The sequence below is a fragment of the Mauremys reevesii genome, linkage group 12, assembly GCF_016161935.1.
Source record: "Mauremys reevesii isolate NIE-2019 linkage group 12, ASM1616193v1, whole genome shotgun sequence".
In the NCBI taxonomy this organism is placed as follows: domain Eukaryota; kingdom Metazoa; phylum Chordata; order Testudines; family Geoemydidae; genus Mauremys; species Mauremys reevesii.
This window is the reverse complement of record NC_052634.1, coordinates 3,127,615-3,145,629: the sequence shown is the minus strand read 5'-3', so window position 1 is coordinate 3,145,629 and position 18,015 is coordinate 3,127,615. Positions and strand designations below refer to the sequence as shown.

The window sequence follows — 18,015 nt, the reverse complement described above, 5'->3', positions numbered from 1 at the left end:
TTATTAGTCAATTAAAAAGCTAGCAGCAAAATCACATGTGTGTCCCTTTAACCCTGCTGGTATCTATTAATGTGTCTCCCATCTATTGCTCTCTCCATATGACCTCACGGACATCCTTCATACATTCTGTCGCCAAATCATTACCCTATTCAGTGAAGAAAGGGAAAAATTTGCTCCAAGTCTTCTCTAAAAAAACCAAAACCTGCTGCTGCCACAAATCCAGTGGCCCTGAAGTTAAGATTTTCCTGATAAATATATCAATGCAATACAACCACACCTCGGATTTCATTTCTATATGCAAGCCACAAGCTCAGTGCTCTAGTTCCCTTGGGAACCTACTAGCATGCATAGCCTGCACAAATTTAAAACATAAGAAATTCAGTAATCAGCCCACAAGCTGTAAGCACTTGTGACAACAATATCCATCAACACGCTCACCATATTTACAACTAAATCATGGAAATACAAGCCAGTTTTCCTGTGCATGCTGTTAATCTGGACAAATGAATGCTAGATACACCAAAGGACTAAGCCTACAAAACAGTGTGTGGTGAATAAATAAAGCAGATTGCATGCTGATGTGAAATGGTTAAAATCGATACAAAGGGCACAGAAGGAAGTCAACAGGAACAATTCTTGAAATGTTCAGTGACCTGCAAAATCAAACAACATGAAGGTCTACTTTTATCAGTATTCTAAGCTGTGCAAGCAGCACCTTCCTTACGTGATGCAGTTTTTAGTAGCTGCAGCTTCTATTCCAGAAGGCCCATACGTTTTCCTGAAAAATAGATGCGAGTTGCTTCAATATCTAGCTAATGCTGTTTACTCTCTAGGCACCTTTAATTCCTTAACGATACCAATTTCAGAGGCATTATTTTCACTAAAATTCATTTTTGATAGCTTTTAAGTTGTCAAAAAATTACCCTTTGGCAAGTTTATTCACATGTGACTTTTTCCAAAGGTTTAGGTAAGAGATTACCTAGCCAGTTTTCTATTAACTAAGCTTTGAAAAATAATATTTCTTTAAACTGATTTTTTTGCACCCAACCCCCAAAAATCAAGTTTATTAAAACCTCAAAAGTATATTGGATTTACATCTTCAACGAAGACCAATGCCTTGGATGTGGGTCAAAAAATGGGTTTAAAAATAACAGTTGTGTTTGAAAATGTCCTAAAGGTTTTCCTTTCTCAGTGAATTTAGTGCTGGTGAAAGGTGCAAGATTTGACAGCCTTCAGCACCTTCTCTTAAGCTCTGCACATTGAAAAATATTTCTCTTGAATTTCGAGATGTGACCCTTACACACCGGGGCAGTCTTCCGTGATCCTCTTGGAAGAAAGTCACATGACATGTTTAAATATCCTGTCCTAAGAAAAGATCAGTTGGCCAAATTGAAGCTACTCCTTATTTGATTGCAGGATTTATACTTGTTAATGTTGAAGACTCAAGAGCCTAAATTTAATTCATTTTGGTTATTTGGACTTTTACAAATGATAATAAAAGAGTGCGGTCATCCAAAGCTTCGGGCAGCCTTGACTATCTTAAAAATACACTTAAACATACCTACCAAATACTCCACATCAAATCAAGTAACCCAGCAGCACCATCAACTTAACAGATTATGCCAAAGCCAGGCCCACAGCACTGTCCAACCAGACCTCTGTAACACAAGCAGAGTGAGACCCTCTTCCTGTAAAAGGCCAGGCCCCTAATCTTGAATTAAATCATCAGGAACCAATACAGCCCTCAAATTCCTGTAATCATTTTTGGGGATAGGGTAAGCCAAAGGAATCAGGACCAAGGCAGCTCCCTGGTTCCAAGTTTCCGCCTGGCTGAGTAGGAAGATGCCTAATGAGTTTTTCCTCCCTGAAGGTGGTATTCCCACTGCTTCTGGGGCCAGGCCAATGTTCATGGCTTCAGGTTCTGACAAAGCCCCTTCTCCCAAACTAAGCACAATCCCCACCCCACTTCACCCAGAGGGGAATTGTGGGAAAGCACTGGCAAATATGATCTAGAGAGGATTAGGACTTTAAGGGCTGAGCTTCCCAGACAGAGTCTGAGTAGGGTGCTTTGTTACGTGCAGCCCATTGGAACTAAACAGGTAACAAAACAGAATTCTCCCAAGCACCTTAAGCACTGAGCAATTACAGACCACTACAGTAAGCACAGCTCCACTGAAATTATTCTGGCAGAGACTAAGAGTTACCCATTGTACCAGAGCTAAGCAACTATTAACATCTGCCAATTGGTAACAGGTGCAAAGCGTTATTTTAAATACAGTCAACAACAAAACAGTAAAAATCCCAACATATTTTGAGCAGAGAACAATTTCAAAACACTTCCTATTCAAAGTTTATGAAAAGAATCCAAAACAAAAAACCTACATATAAAATTCCAAGAGCATAAAACCTGTGTGAAACTTCAGACTGGAAGACCATCCACGTGTAGAAAAAAAACAAACACAGAAATGTACAGCTCATTTTAAGTCTGTTCCAGAATGCAACCTTCATTATGGCAGCATTGCTGTAATTATTAATGGAAGCCAGGTTACCTTTTAATCCACTAAAAACATATAAACAGGAGCAGTCTTTAAATCTGCACTAAGGACATTCACTAGGCAAGTCTTCCCAGGCAGCTCTCCCCAATGTGTCTCATACTCCGTATCTGCAACACTCCTGCTCTTCCACGTGACATACATCATACCCGAATGACTTGCTGAAGGAATTCGTCTTCATTTGAGACCCAAGATAAATTTCAGCCCCAATCCTCAACACAGTAGAGTTAATGAGAATCCACCTATTCTTTCTTCTTTCTTTCCCTTTGCACTGTGGCATGCACACTTAAATCTCAGTGTGTTTCAAAGTTTATTTTGGACTTATTTTTAAGTGATCTGACACCTACACTCTGTTAAGTCATTTTTATCTATGGGAGAGGAGAGAATTTTTTTTTTTAATTCCCCATGCAAGAAACATAAGAATATCAAGGGGCAATAAATCATCGAAGGAAGCCCCTCTCCTCACACAGGAATCACACAAATAGACCTATCCAGCATCTACACAAGAAATGCTATCCAGCTGCAAAGCCAAGAGGAAGACAGCAGTATTTAACATGGCATATGTGGCTCACAATGTTGTATTGTGTATTTATCTGGTTCTGTTAGCATACTTAACAAGAGTCCATTTGCAGAAAAGAGGGCATGGCTGAGAGATTCATTATGCAATGGTGCACTCAACAGCCTCCTGGGGCAATTTAAAAGCCACATCATTGGTTCTGCTATAAACCCTCCTTTTTATTAGGCTCAAATTATATTTCTGTTTAGCAATAAATGAACTGGCTAAAAGTAGGTGTTATATTTCTCACCCACACTAGGTTTTACCTTTGCCCTTCAATATCTCAATGTAGTTGATATTACTCTGCATTTTCTGTCCATTGCCAATTTTATTCCACACTCCAGAACTTACAATCATCTACCTGCTCTTTATAGTTCGTGGACAGCAACTGACAGTTATGGATTTTTTTTAAAAAAAATGCATTAAATTTGTACATCCTGTTTAAAAGATTATGTAAAGCAATTCAGAGTATTTAAGAACTTTAAATCAACTTAAAAGCAGTTACTGTGGACAGAGCTCATGAGGCTCCGCTTAAGAGTCACATTAACCTGGCAGGAAAAAACTATTTAAAATGAGTAATGTTTCTTTCACATTTCACTCACTTTCAGCATCAGAAGGAGAAGGGGACAAGGAAAGATCACGTGTATTGGCATGAGATGGCAATCATGTAATCACAACCTTAGAGATATAGCTTCTTAAGAACTAAGCAAAAGTCATTAATCTGAGCAATGGGTGAGCTATTAGAACACTGAGGTCAGAAAGGATAATTCTTCATATCAAGTTAATTTCCTCCTTAAGAGATTTCTGAAGTTTTGCAAGTAATAAAATAGTAGTGAGTAAGCAGTAAGATAATGCACCAGCCTCAACAAAAGATTTTAGAAAAGACAAAAAAGGAGTTGGATGAACTCTGCCATATTTCTACCTATCTGGGGTAAATTTTGGCATTAATACTGGCCAGAAATTAGTCGTATCACATAGAAGGGAAGCTGTGTGCCACTTGTCCCAAGTCATGCTATGTGCAAGAGAGGGCCATCCGTCCATCCTTCACATATTAGCCAGAGTTGGAGTCCACCCATTCTCTCCTCCTACATTCCCCACATTCAAGAAACGTAGAGTCACCTACCACAGGTGACGTAAAGTTTTGTGCAGATGTTGGAGAGTTCAAGAAATGCCAATGACATCTCAGCATGATGCCATATTAGGCCTGAGTTAAACTCTCACTGCTCAACTGCAAATGAAATTTGCAAATTTAATTCCAGACCCCCTGCTGGCTAATATGCACTAAGGAACCAGACACTGTTTCTCTGGACTTTGCATATCATGCTAAAAACTAGGGTGACAAAAATTAATCTGCCTAAGGAACTGGAGTTGCTATTAGGCTGACCTAGATTCCCACTGCTATCACAGAAGCATTTCCTACACTAATCAGCTTTTTGTTCGGTTTTGTTTTGTACCCCACCCCTTGGAAAAAAAATTGTGCTTACTCCAAACAATCTAATCCAACTGCTCCACAAGAAGACTGAAGTTCAATAAAGCCGACATTCTGTCAATGAAAAGCATTAACAGTTCTGATGCTTGTGAATCCGCTTTCTACTTAACTCTGTAACCCCCAAAACCCTAATTAGACAGTGTTCAGAAAGCAATAGTAATGCTGAATGGCACTGCTCAGTATTAAGCAGCATTATGAAATTACTCTCAAGTTTTTTTCCCCCCTTTTCCATTAAGACAGGAAGATAGATGTGGGCATGAATGTTTTAAAGAACTGCTGACACCTCAAAAAGTGCCATACGTTCTATTTAGAAACAGCTTGCATAGTATAAGGAATCTCTTCTCCCTTCATCTCAGTTACAGATAGTCTTTTTTTAACCCACATCGGTTTTGGGGGGTGCTTTTAAAAGCTCACCCACTCCTACAGTTGGTCATCCACTGAAGCCTTTTGACATCACAACCATGTTCATATTACCAATTACATGTCAGAGGTTTGGGGGTGGGGGAGAGCAGGATCACAGAAGCAGATGAATTTAAGAATCAGAGCTTGTTTTCATTCGAAATCTCACAACAATAAGAGAGACATACACAAAAGACAAGCCAGAGCAGCAATTCTCTAAGCAGGGATATTTTAGAGCTTAACTGTAATGAATCCAGTTAGAATTGGCTGACTAACCTTTTCATTGACTCAATGCACAAATGTTATATCCTGTACATTAATATACAATGATTTTACTCAAGAAATGAGATTTGTCTAACGTCAGCTTTCTGTCTTTACTGGCTTATTGGTGGCATCCTATGAAAGAAATGCTTAATTGAAGCCACAACAAGACTGCTTGAATACTCCTCTCATAAAGCAGCGTTCCCAAAAGCAAGTAGTCCTATCGGCAACGTCCACCAAGAAATACCATTTGACATCACCTTACGCTTCAGGAAAACAAAGTATTGGTCTTTCTTCTAAAAACTTCAACCAATTGAGCTAATCCATATATAATGCTTAAGCAAATACAACTGTGTAACCGAAGACGCCGTTTTACATCTGCAAAGGAAACACTGACAAGACGTTGAATGTTCTGACGCGATACAACATTGCAAAGAGTAAAACTGCTGGCAGTCTACGTGCCCTCAGCAGACATAACAGAAGGCCAAACAAATGGAAGTTCATGTAAAAGAGACAATGCTGGTGAATAAGCTATAAATAACAAGAGCCACTAGCCTTTTCCTCCCCAATTCAGCTCAGTCATATCGTTTCAGCTACTGTTTATGGATGAAGAGCGACTGTTGCCCAAAAGTTATTCCATGATATATTATGGCAGCTGAGGGAAAAAATAGCTTTTTTAAAAGCCACATGCCTTTTCAAGGTCACAGATATATCAGTGTCACTAAACGCATTTAAGAAAAGGATTACAGCAATAAAAGGTGGCTAGTGCAGGTTCTACCTCTACATTCAGAGTTAGGTACAAACCCCAATCTACTCCCAGGATATGGATTAAAGTGGAAAAAAAGTCATTCGTTTCACCTTTATTTTAATGTATTCCCCTCCGAGCTAACGTGAAGCAAAACCGTTCTATTTAACAGGAGATTGTTTGAAGGCAAATTTACTTTCTGGCCTAATTGTAGCAAAATCTTATTTAGCAATAACTCCAATTTTAGAGATTAATACCACAGATATTTAAAGGGCACATTTTCCTAGGAGGGAGGCTGCCTCATTTAAAAACCAAAAAAGCAGCAACAAGCCACTTCTCTTGCTCCATCCTATTACTCTGATCTTTTGATGCTGTAGACAGACTTATTTCTAATTACTGAATGGGGGTGGGGAACAGTCACTTGATGCTGAACATTTCCTCATTTCAATCATGCTTCTTTCTGAGAACACACATGCTGTAGATACCTGGTACAGATGACACTTCGAGGCCTCAGATGCCAGGCAATGGAAGAGGATGCTTTTGTCTTCTAGATCATGGGTAGAAATTTAACCCAAACTGCTGAGGAGCAACAGTCCTCAACCAACCGCTATTCAAATTAATGGTGATTTGGGGAAAGTGTGCCAACTTCTATGCAGATGTCTCAAATGGAGCATATTGTCTACCAAGTGACCAGAATTATAAAGCTATACTTCTTGGCCAGTTAAATGTGCTGTTCTCAAATGAAATCTGGAGAGCTCTGCTCAGGTCTTCACTCATCTCAAGGTTTATGTTTTGCATTAGGGTTTAGGAAGTTTTGTTTTAATGCACAGAAAAAACAAACAAACAAACAAACCCACAGAAGCAAACTTTCAAACACCTAGTAACAGCTTGAAGGATGCAATTTAAGTTCTATTCTGGATGAGTCCTTGTCTCACAGATGCTTGGTGCTAGAAGGGGATACAAAGAAATCTGAGCTGTCTGGTCAAGTTTTAGCACATTGGCAGAGCTGAAGTCTGAACCCCGTGTGCTCTTATGTCCATCAATACCAGTGACTGAATTCTGAGTACAGAGGGCTCACTTCCATCCCAGGAGAGATGTACTTAATGCCCCTAAAGGAAATCCAATCCCCTGTAACTCACTGACATTGGACTCGCCATCCTTGAAGATTACCACTTACTATTACTTGTGTTTCTCTAAAAGAAAATGCAGACATACACCTTCCATCACCATCTCCTTGCGTAGCTAGAATCAGTAATTGTTAAGAGCAATGCAATGACCAGACTGGTATTCTAGCTCTTCGGAAGGAACCTCTGTAATTCCCCATAGCATTATGTGGATATATGTGACTACGGCTCTGGAGTCTTAAGGCAGGATGTGCGCTTTTTCTCCATCTGACTGACTTCATGAAGAGTCAAGGAGATCCAAGGCGATCTCAGTGATTTCTTCCTTCAGTATTATTCCCCTGCCCCATTCATAAGTGCATGCTTGGGTTTGTCGAGGAGTGGGCTGAAAACAGTGGGTGTTTAAGGAAGTTTAATACAAATCAGTTACAATGCTGATGTTTAGGCATGGACTGTGGACGTAGCAGCAACGCCTTGTGACTAACTCTGCAACTGTGAATATCTTCTCTTTGATGAGGATCGGAAAGCTCGAGAAGATGGTTGGTTTGTTTTTTCCTTTTTTTTTAAATCAGGGAATGCACTTTTTGGAAGAACCTTCCATCCCGGTAACTCCCTACTCCCACTTTGAGACAAGCAGACCATGCTTCGGTACTGTAAGTGCAATGGTTTCCCCTGCCCCAACATCTAGCCCTGAAACACTGTATTTACCCGTGACGAATCTGGTTAGGCTGCACTGCCACAGAGAACAGAAGGTGAAGAAGTGTAGACCAAAAAAAATAAAAAAAAATCCAGTTTCTCTAGCTAATAAGAACCTCTTCTTCCCCACCCCTGAGGGAAGCTCAACATGTGACTCACTGTTCCAGACGTCCAATAAAAACAGCTGTGAAACAGAAGTTATTTTACAATAAGGAGAGTGTTGAATTACCAAGAATTACCCTTCAGAGTTAAGGGCCAGCAATGCTCATCTGTCCCTCGCAGCCAAGCTGTGGAGAGACCAGACAACGTGGAAGGCAAGAGAAAGCAGTTTACACTAGTAACTTGTGTTTGGGGTGGCTGGGGTAATAGATTATGCACGCCAATCGGCACATTTTCAGAAATTCTTACACCGGGAGCCTTTGGCCAGGGGCATGGTTAACACTAACCCAACACCTTTTAGTAGCCCCTTGAGGTACATCCAGATGGCATTCCTAGGAACGGAGGTCAACCCACCCATTACATAAGGAGGAATGTTATGATCCTACTGGACACCAAGCGTTACTGTAAAGGAAGAGCTCTTGACTTGCCGGTGATACAGGCCAATCTTCTTCTACAATCTCCCATAACATTCATAATAAAAACTAATGAATTACAGGTTCATTTTATGAGTAGAACTAGAGCCTTGTCTTTTCTAGTATCAGCAATGGTAGCTGGTAACCTCTGAAAGTGGGTAAAAAAAATGAGATAAAAAAGGTCAGCTCACAGCTAGTCTATAGTATTGAGTAAAGATGTTGTATCGAACTGAAAAAACAAAACTAGACAAGATCATGCAAAGCCCTCTCCACTGAAAATTGGTGAGGTGTTTCTCATTCTCCTAAAGCAGATTAATTTGGTACATGGCAGCTGTGGGTATTAACGCAACTGCCAAACGGAGGTGTCAAAGAGGTTCCTCTCATCTTCAAGATGTTGTACCACCTTCACATGGTAGGAACAAAGAAGGGAAATTCACTGTCACATCAGATAATCTGTACCTGAGTGGTTTCAATCATGTACAGCTAAGGGTCTGTTCCCTTCAGTATGTCCACTCAACTTCCACTGGCACTAACAGAAGACCTGGAGGGTGGACATCTTATTGTCCAGAAAAAAAAATCATAGATAAGATGTTAGAATGGTAAAACAAGTCAAACTGCGCTCACAAATGCCATTTCCACTTATCCTGAACCAAAAGCCTGAGAAAGTTGCTTACAGGCTACGGCTAGTTTTACTGCAATACAGAAAAGGGGGATGGAACTAACCATGTCAGAACATGGCACTTGGGCTAAACTAATCTGGACGTCTTCAGTCCAGAAAACAGGCATTTAGGCAGCTATTTTTAGTCACATAGAAGCAAGAGTTTCTACTGAAGTCAGACAATAAGCTCTCCCAATTAAGCCTCCAGTACCTAGACAATATGCCATTTCTTCATTCCCATTGTGCAGGAGTGTAAAGATGGCATTTTGTATCTCAGTATTGAGCTCCTAATAAGACTGGTTTTCCGGTTTATGAGTTTATCTTGAGAACTCAACATTCTCAGGGAATTTCCTTCACTAAAGTTCTAGTCAAATTACAGTTTTTATGATTTTGTTTAAAACATGTATTGTACATGTACAATAAGAGTTGGTCCAGCAGACATTCCGGCTTATGTGCCACTACGTGCTTGAGCATTGTCCTTGACTAGCAGGTTCTGGCTATATTTTACCAGAATTTCCCAGTATGCTGCAGTCCCCCAAGGCAGACAGCATCCACACACAGCAGCAGCTGAGTGAAGGGTGGAGTTTGGACCCAGCCATGAGAGCTGGTTGTGTCCACAGGAGGAGTTTGAGACAGGAAGAGAGACTAACCCAAGCCACCTTATTCACTGGAGAAACCCCACACGCCCTGCCATGTGGCCTACTCACCCACTCCTAAAAGTCAGAGATTTGCACTCACTTTCAGCTGCTGCATAAAACAAGTTGGTAAAAGATGTAAAATGCAGCACAACAACCCAGCCCAGCAAACTTAACCGACTGGAAAAATAATTGGTGTGTGCACAAACCACACATGTATCCAAGTATCAGAATGGGACCTACCATATCCACTTGTAGCTTCTAGTTGAGGAGTTCCCCCAGAATGGCCAGGCTTGACTATTGTATCTGACAAACCCCATCTGGAATATCAGATTCAGGCACAGCGTCCACATACACACAACTGGAGAACCCAGTTCAATTTACTAGATTAACTCCAACGGACTAGGATTCACCAGGGTAACCAACACCCGTCTGCTCTTCCTAGAAACATGGCCCCACTGTTTCAATTGTAAACTTGTAACCAAAACCTCATAATGCTTTGTTTCCAAGGAAAACCTGCAGCATGTCAAAAAACTATCCCTCCCACACACCCATGTTCTCCCCACCTCTTCCGACACAAGTCTGAAGCCAGCTGCACCAAAGTCTCTGAGCCAGCCCTGGAAGACCTTCAAAGAAAGTTCTGCAATGGAACCTCCCATTAACCACAAAAGCAGCTGTTGGCTGGAGCATGCAATTACTTTTTCAGAGCTTTATGAGATTTAAACAAGTAGGTACCACTTGTAATTGCAACATTCCAGCTAAATTCTCTCCCTTTTATTGCAGGTTTCTGAACAAAGACTGTTTATTCAGTGCTGGTGGTTCTGCAACACTGGAGAATTGTATACAATGCTTCACAAGGAAATGACTACAGAGTTTTCTGTGTAATGTCCAGTTACACAGAAAAGATACAAGCAAAGCTGGACACGTAATCTGTATCCCTAAACTACTGCATAAATGTTTACTTATGTGGCTGGAATCCAGCCAGACTGAATGCTTTAAATTTACAGTCCACTTGCACATAGGACGTTTTAGAAGTCTGGTAAAATCATATCCCCAAAAACAAAAGAAGGTGCCTAACTTTTGTATACAGTCAGAGAAGGAGTTCTGGGACACCCTGAAACATGTTTTGCTCGAAATGAAAGACATTGGGCAGAGGGATAGCTCAGTGGTTTGAGCATTGGCCTGCTAAACCCAGGGTAGTGAGTTCAATCCTCGAGGAGGCCACTTAGGGATCTAAGGCAAAAATCAGTACTTGGTCCTGCTAGTGAAGGCAGGGGGCTGGACTCAATGACCTTTCAAGGTCCCTTCCAGTTCTAGGAGACAGGATACCTCCATTAATTTAAATGTAAAGACACTTTAAAAAGGTAAATTACCAGCATCTGCAGGGAGTCAGTGCCAAACACCCTAACCAGAACAACAAGCATAATGTTACTAGGAAAAGTTATTTTTAAATCAACAAAACAGGCTGGTAAGAGCGCTTAAATAGTCTAAGGAGGCAGCATGCCTGCTCTAAAACAAAAATGGATTCTGTTGGGCATGGCCTCAGACACACAAGGTCTGATCCATTTTTAGATCCAGCAATAGGGCAGAGACAGTCTGCCTACTGCTGCCCACCATGTACCATGTTCAGAAGTCTGGCACAGCCCAACAGCTCTAAGCCATCTTTATTTACTGAGTCAGTTGTTTCATGTAAAGTGTTTCTTTAATTACACAACCAAACAAAAGTCAAACACAAACAAACAGCAAAAGATCAACACTAGAAACTGATGAGGACTGCTGCTTGAAGAAGGAACATATCTATGCTCTGGCTAAAGGGTACAACAGCCTCCCCAAAAACAAGAGCAGCAGCAGCTCTTCCTGAGTTGTATAGTTGTGTCCAATATTGTCACTAGTTAATTTAAAACTAATTAGTGAGATGAAGGTGCTAGTGACTAGCCCCCATTTCACCATAGCTTGGGTACGTAAAGCCTAGATGATTGGTATTATTCTTCCTGTCCTTCAGAAGAGGTCATAGTAATCCCACTGGTGATTAGGTTCCTAAATTTAATGTCATGCTTACAACCAGGGCTCCACTGCCTTGAATGAGCCCATATCACAACCAGAATGGATAGTTGTATTTTCTTTGCCAGCCTCTCCTTTGCAACTTTACTCAAGTATTTGCATATCATGCAGAACACTCACCAGAGCCAGAAACTCTTAATATATTTTTTCATGCCAAGTGCTCAGCTCAGTCCCAGTGAAACACAGTGGATAGTAAGATTCGCGCCCCCCACCCCCCTGCTTGCAGACAAAGGCTCCTTACAATCTTGCTCTATATTTACAAGAGTCTGCTTAACCCATATTCTCAGTGGGATTGTTGACCAGTCACGTTAGATCACTGACATCTGAGCAGATCTTTTTGCTGGTCCGTTGCTTACAGGGCTTATCTATCCTGGCTAAGATGTAAAACTCAAGTCCTGACCCTTCTTGTCATTAGATATCCCACTGCATTCTCTTACAAGTATAACGGTTAACCCTGATTTGCAGCGTTGTTGCAGCTGTATCCGTCCAAAGCTATTAGAGACACAAGGTGGGTGACGTAATATCTTTAATTGGACCAACTTCTGTTGGTGAAAGCTTATCTCTTTCACCAATACAAGATATTACCTCACCCATCTTGTCTCTGTTAACTCTGGATGTCAGACAAGATTCCAGTTTGGGCAGTTATACTCTGCCTCGCTAAATTCCCCCAGTGGTTTGAGTTGGAATGTTATTCTGTCCAAACTACCATGTAGTATATTACTGTGCACTGTTACACAGCTGCTTGTTCCATCCCAGGGCTGACTGCAGTTCAGTGCTAGCTGAAGTCATTCCTGTTTTCTTTTCCCATTTCAGGGAGAGAAGGTGAAACTTACTTACGCGTAAAGCACTGACACCATCAGATGAAAGGTGCTGAAGAAATACGCAGATTCATCATGGCATTAGACTATTTTATACCAAGTTTTAACACTGCCTAGCCCTATACCAATTACCGTGCTTGACTCATTCAGCACAGCTATTACAACATGCTCCAAAGCACACCCCAATTATAGGATTCAGCCAAGACAGTCTGATACAGCAATATCACCGTATTGTACCTAGCCAAGCACTGCAGAAAGGACCTATTTAACCCTAGAGTTAGGAGACAGACAGGCACGCAAAGCTATGCAATTATTACCAAACAAGTATTTACTACCATGGCATGGATTTTCTTTCCCGGACGTACTGAAACTTCATTATTGCATATTAACTGCTTTTAAAAGGTGCTGGGAGAGGAGGGAGAAGTGAGGAAAACATTCCTGGGGTTTTAAGAAAACCTGACATAAATTCAGCCAATGGAGAGTGTCTAGTGCTTTACCCCTTGCCTCGGATAATCAGACTTGTAGTGGAGATTAATGACCACCAGGCTCCAAGTAGCAAATTATCCGTTCTGCAACAGTTACCGCTGTGTGGTGCTCTCCAGTCTGTCAGTGAGTAATGCCCAATGTACAGGTCAGTCACATTCCTTTTAACGGAAGAACTGCAGCATTCAGATCCCTCATTTTCATTTCTTTTCAATTGCTCCTAATGCTGCAATATTTTAATTCAGATTGTTATGTCTATTAGCTGGGCTCCATTTACCCGGCTTGCCATGTAGTAGCGCGGTACGAGCCTTCCGTTTAATAAAAAAGTTTTTTTTTTAAATGGTGATTCTAAGCAGGAGATGAGGCATTAAGGGTTTGAGATACATAAAGAGGGGATGAGCAACTGTGTATTCATGGCCACATTATGAAAGCATTTTTATTTTAGCTCGAGTATTGTTTAGTGATCCAATTCTCCAGCTCCAACGACTGAACAATTCACTATGCGTGAAACTAAAATCTAACAGGTATGAGCAGGAGCGCAAGAAAAGTCCATGACCCCATAAAACCAGAGCCCATTTTACAATGTCATTTTTGAAAAGGACAAAAATCCATCTGGCAGCAAAACGTCTTAAAAACCATGAACACCATGCAGTAATTGCATAAATACCTGAGCGTTTGAACATATTGAGTGTTGGCCTCTGCCCACTGAGAGTCATGCCAAAGTGACATCTCTGTTTCCCTACCCTTTTTAAAAAAAAAATAAAAAAAAATCAGCCAATGGCACATTCCCTTCCTTTTCCACCCCCCCTCTTCCCCCAACAAGCAGGCACTTACATCTATGGAACTGCTGAGCTAAGAGGAGGGACTGGAACTCAAATTAGCACTTCCTCCAAAACAATGTGTTTTAAAATGGCACATTCATAAAGTAACTGCCATTGACCTAACTGGTACGCAGGCGGCACGGGATGGCGGCCTTGCTCTGGAGAGCATTCCTCGCTCAAAGAAGGTATGTCAAGTCAGAATAATGAACTGAAAGTGACACCAGTTTTCTTCCCCCACTGCCTGACCAAGAGGGCCACTGGGGAAAACATGTACAACATACAGATGAATAAAGCTCTTTGTTGGAAAGAACTGCCTGCTCTTTTATTCTCCACCTCCCCCTTTCGTATTAGTTAAATTCAAAAGATCACTCAATGACTCTCTTGTTCCTCCAAAATGTCCCAGTCAAATAACGCTAGCTCCTCTTGTCACACAAGTCAGTGAATGAAGCCTTGTGCGTCTCCAGTGACACACTGTAAATATAAAGTGGCATTAATGAGGGATATTTTATCAAAGCCAGACGCAAGTGCAAGTCCCTCCTGTGGCTATTCAGTTCAATGCAGAAGAAACGCAACAATAGCTAGGCAGCACTTGGTAGAATACGTAGCCCAGAATAGAAGCTTGTCAAGCCTCTGCAAAAACACTGTGGCAGAGTACTGCGGAAGTTGCCCCAAATCACCCACAAAACTGTCAGCTGAGATTCCAATTATAGCTTGAAGTTAAATCATGCAGCTTCCCTGTAAAGCAGGAGCAATTTTAAAGAGCCAGAAAGGCTTGGGCAATCCCATTTTGGCTGAGTTAAATTAACATCCATTTAATCCAAAACAATCGCCATGGGAAAAGCATCTAGTCTGAATGAAAGACAGATTATGTTACATTGAAGTACTCATTTTAACAAGGCTCCTATTAGCCACAACAGAAAAGAAAATGGAAGCACGTAAGTTCTACTTCGATACCAACAGGTTTTCAACTCTTCACTACAGACTTTCTGGCTTCCCAATTCATCATCGGGGTGTCCTCTCTCAGGCTACACTGACAGATGCCTGCCTTTGCAGCATATGGCCCAGACTTATTTAGCACTTTCAATTACAACAATTCTACGAACAAAGAATTATAGAACACACACAGAAACCAATTACTTTTAAATGTGAACACTACTTGATAGCCAGTCAGACCCATAAAATACACAAGAGCAAGAAGCTGCTTCCATGGTAACCAGTAACAGAATTTTCATGTCACTGACACGCACTGTCGAGCCTACAGTTCCTTCTTTACTAGTCACTATATATCCCCTTTTAAGAACAGCAATTTCATATAGCAAAATATTTATAAATAAAGCAGTTACTACTTTCACCACTCACTCAACAAGCAGGCTGAACACTCAGATGTAGCCCATTACTTTACTCTCCATAAGCAACCGTATGTCTCTCTCATTTTTGGTCTAAAGGAAATATCTGTGCCCAACAGTCTCTTCAGCAGCCAATGTACTGTTTCCTCTGTTATTCACCAGTTTCAGATCCTCACGTGCACCCAGGTTTTAATGACACAGGGTCTTTCACAATGCAGTAGTCCAAGGATGCTCTTTCAGGAATATTTTATTAAGATCATCAAAACTTGGACATCACAAAGAAGGAACCTCGAACAAATCCAGGTTTGCCAAACCAATTGATCTACCAACCCATAAATTAAAGATTTAGCGATTCACACAAAGCTTTCAGTGGAAGAAAAATGAGACCAAAAATCTCATTTTATGCACCCGATACACATTTAGTCTATAAAATAAATGGCTTGGAGGAAATAGAACACTTTTTAAAAATGCTTTGCATGGAATAATCCTCTCAAGGGCTTGACCTAGCACATTAGGATTTACTCAGCTGCATACTATTTACATAATTGTGAAAATAACTGGTAAAACCACAACATCAGAGAGAGAAATGCTAGAAGACTTTTATAGCAGCCAAAGAACAACCTTCAGGCCACAATACAGCTAAGCATTCTTTCTGATAGGGCAATTTTATTTTTTTTATTTTCTACTTGTTGCTGCTGATGTAACTGTCATCATGGGTTCTCTGCACAAGGGATGTTCAATCTGATCTATTCCACACATGTATTTATTTAGGGAGGTATGGGTGAAAAGAAATCAGCAAACAGCATTATCTGAAGCATTGCTAAAGAGAGTGATCTGACGGTGAAGTGATTTGTCTCTCTCCCTTTTGTTATTGAAAGCAAATACTGCCCTCTTCATTTCCAATCTTGCCAACACTCACAGCCGCTGCTGTTGGAAGAGAAAAATGTTTGCAATACAGGGAAGGAAATAAAATCCCCTTCTAGTTACAAACACGGAGCTAGCCTCTGTAACAGCAGGGCTGGGAACGGGGGCTAAGACTCGAACTAGTCCTTCCAATCTCCACATCCCTGCAAAATTTAGCGAAGCAGGAGGCTCTACCGGAGTCTGCAAGCCCAGGAGGCGGCAGGCTGGCTGGATTCAAAACACTGATAGGGGCTGAGATTTTTAATTCACACAATCGCTGCCTGCCTACCTCCCGACTCGGCCGAAAGAGAGGAAACGGGGAGAAGAAACCTGCCCCCCCCAAACCCCTGCCCCCCAGCACAGCTGCTGAAGGGAGAAGCGCAATGAGTCAGGGCCTGGGGAAGAAGCAGAAGCCGGAGCCGGAGCCAAGTCACGGGGGAGCAACTTCTGCTTTGGAAAGCCAGGCAGAGGGGAGCTGCAGCCAGCCCCGAGAGTGGCCCTGCCAGGGGGCAGAGCAGCGGGGGGAGGAGGGCAAGAGAAGGGCTATGGGGGGGGTGCAGGGGAGAGCTGGGGGGCGGGGAAGCCGCAGGGGTCCAGCAGGAAAACTACAAGGGGGTGGAGAAGGGGAGCTATGGGGGCACAGGAATACAGAGGGGGCGATAGGGGATGCAAGGGAGCGCTATAGGGAGCACTATGGGGGAGCAGGGGGTGCGGTATGGGGGTGCAGCTCGGAGCTACGGGGTGTAGTATGGGGTCGGGTGCAGTATGGGGGTGCAGTGGGGAGCTACAGGTGTGTAGTATGAGGGCAGGGGGTGCAGCACGGGGCTATACGGGTGCAGTATGGGGCTATGGGGTGCAGCAGGGGGCTATGGGGGTGCAGCAGGGGACTATGAGGGTGCGGTATGGGGTTATGGGGTGCAGCAGGGGGCTATGGGGGCGCAGCACGGGGCAGTATGGGGTTATGGGGTGCAGCAGGGGGCTATGAGGGTGCAGCAGGGGGCTATGGGGGTGCGGTATGGGGTTATGGGGTGCAGCAGGGGACAGTATGGGGTTATGGGGTGCAGCAGGGGGCAGTATGGGGTTATGGGGTGCAGCAGGGGGCTATGGGGGCGCAGCAGGGGACAGTATGGGGTTATGGGGTGCAGCAGGGGGCTATGGGGGCGCAGCAGGGGGCAGTATGGGGTTATGGGGTGCAGCAGGGGGCTATGGGGGTGCGGTATGGGGTTACGGGGTGCAGCAGGGGGCAGTATGGGGTTATGGGGCGCAGCAGGGGGCTATAGGGGTGCGGTATAGGGGTGCACCAAGGGGCTATGGGGGTGCACCAGGGCGCTCCCCCCCACACCCCACCCCGTCGCCGGGACGCCATGGGGCCGGAGCCCCCCCCCGCCCTACCTCTGGGGACGAGCGCGGCGGCGGCGAGCAGCAGCAGCAGCAGCGGCAGCGGGAGGATGCCGGGGGCCCCGCCGCCGCCGCGCCCGGAGCAGCCGCTGGGCTCGGTCCGACTCGCCATGTCCGGGCACCTGCTTCGCTCTGCCAGCGCCGCCCGCACCTAGCGATCGAGCGCCCGCTAATGAGATGCGCAACGTCACCGCGGGGCGGGGCGGGCTGGAGTCCCGCCCCTCTCGGCGCCCGCTGGCGGGATGCTAATGAGCCCCGTCCTGGCCCCGCCCCGCGATAAGGGAACGGGGGTAAAGTCTCATCTCCGGCCTGGGGCGCAGCGGCGGTGGGAGAGGGGAGGCTGCTGCTCGCCTGAGCCAGGTGTCCGGTGGGGGGAGCCAGCTGCCCCCCACCTCCCTCTGCCCCCCCACCCGTAGCAGCCCCCCCATCCATCCCCGATCCCCAGATCCACGTGGTGCAGCCCCCACCCCTGTACTACAGCCCCCCCAAACAACCCTGCAG

General features: G+C 43.5%; 1 protein-coding gene across 5 annotated transcripts in view; it reads right to left on the bottom strand.

Annotated features, from left to right (window-relative positions):
• Positions 1 to 17,664, bottom strand: part of CADM1 (cell adhesion molecule 1) — a 287,524-nt gene extending 269,860 nt beyond the window's left edge. For all 5 annotated transcript variants that reach the window (XM_039496484.1, XM_039496486.1, XM_039496487.1 and 2 more), the window contains exon 1: positions 17,509 to 17,664. In XM_039496484.1, coding sequence (XP_039352418.1) covers positions 17,509 to 17,626 — 118 coding nt within the window. In that variant the 5' untranslated portion in view covers positions 17,627 to 17,664. The remainder of the gene's footprint in view (positions 1 to 17,508) is intronic.
• Positions 17,665 to 18,015: the final 351 nt, after the last annotated feature.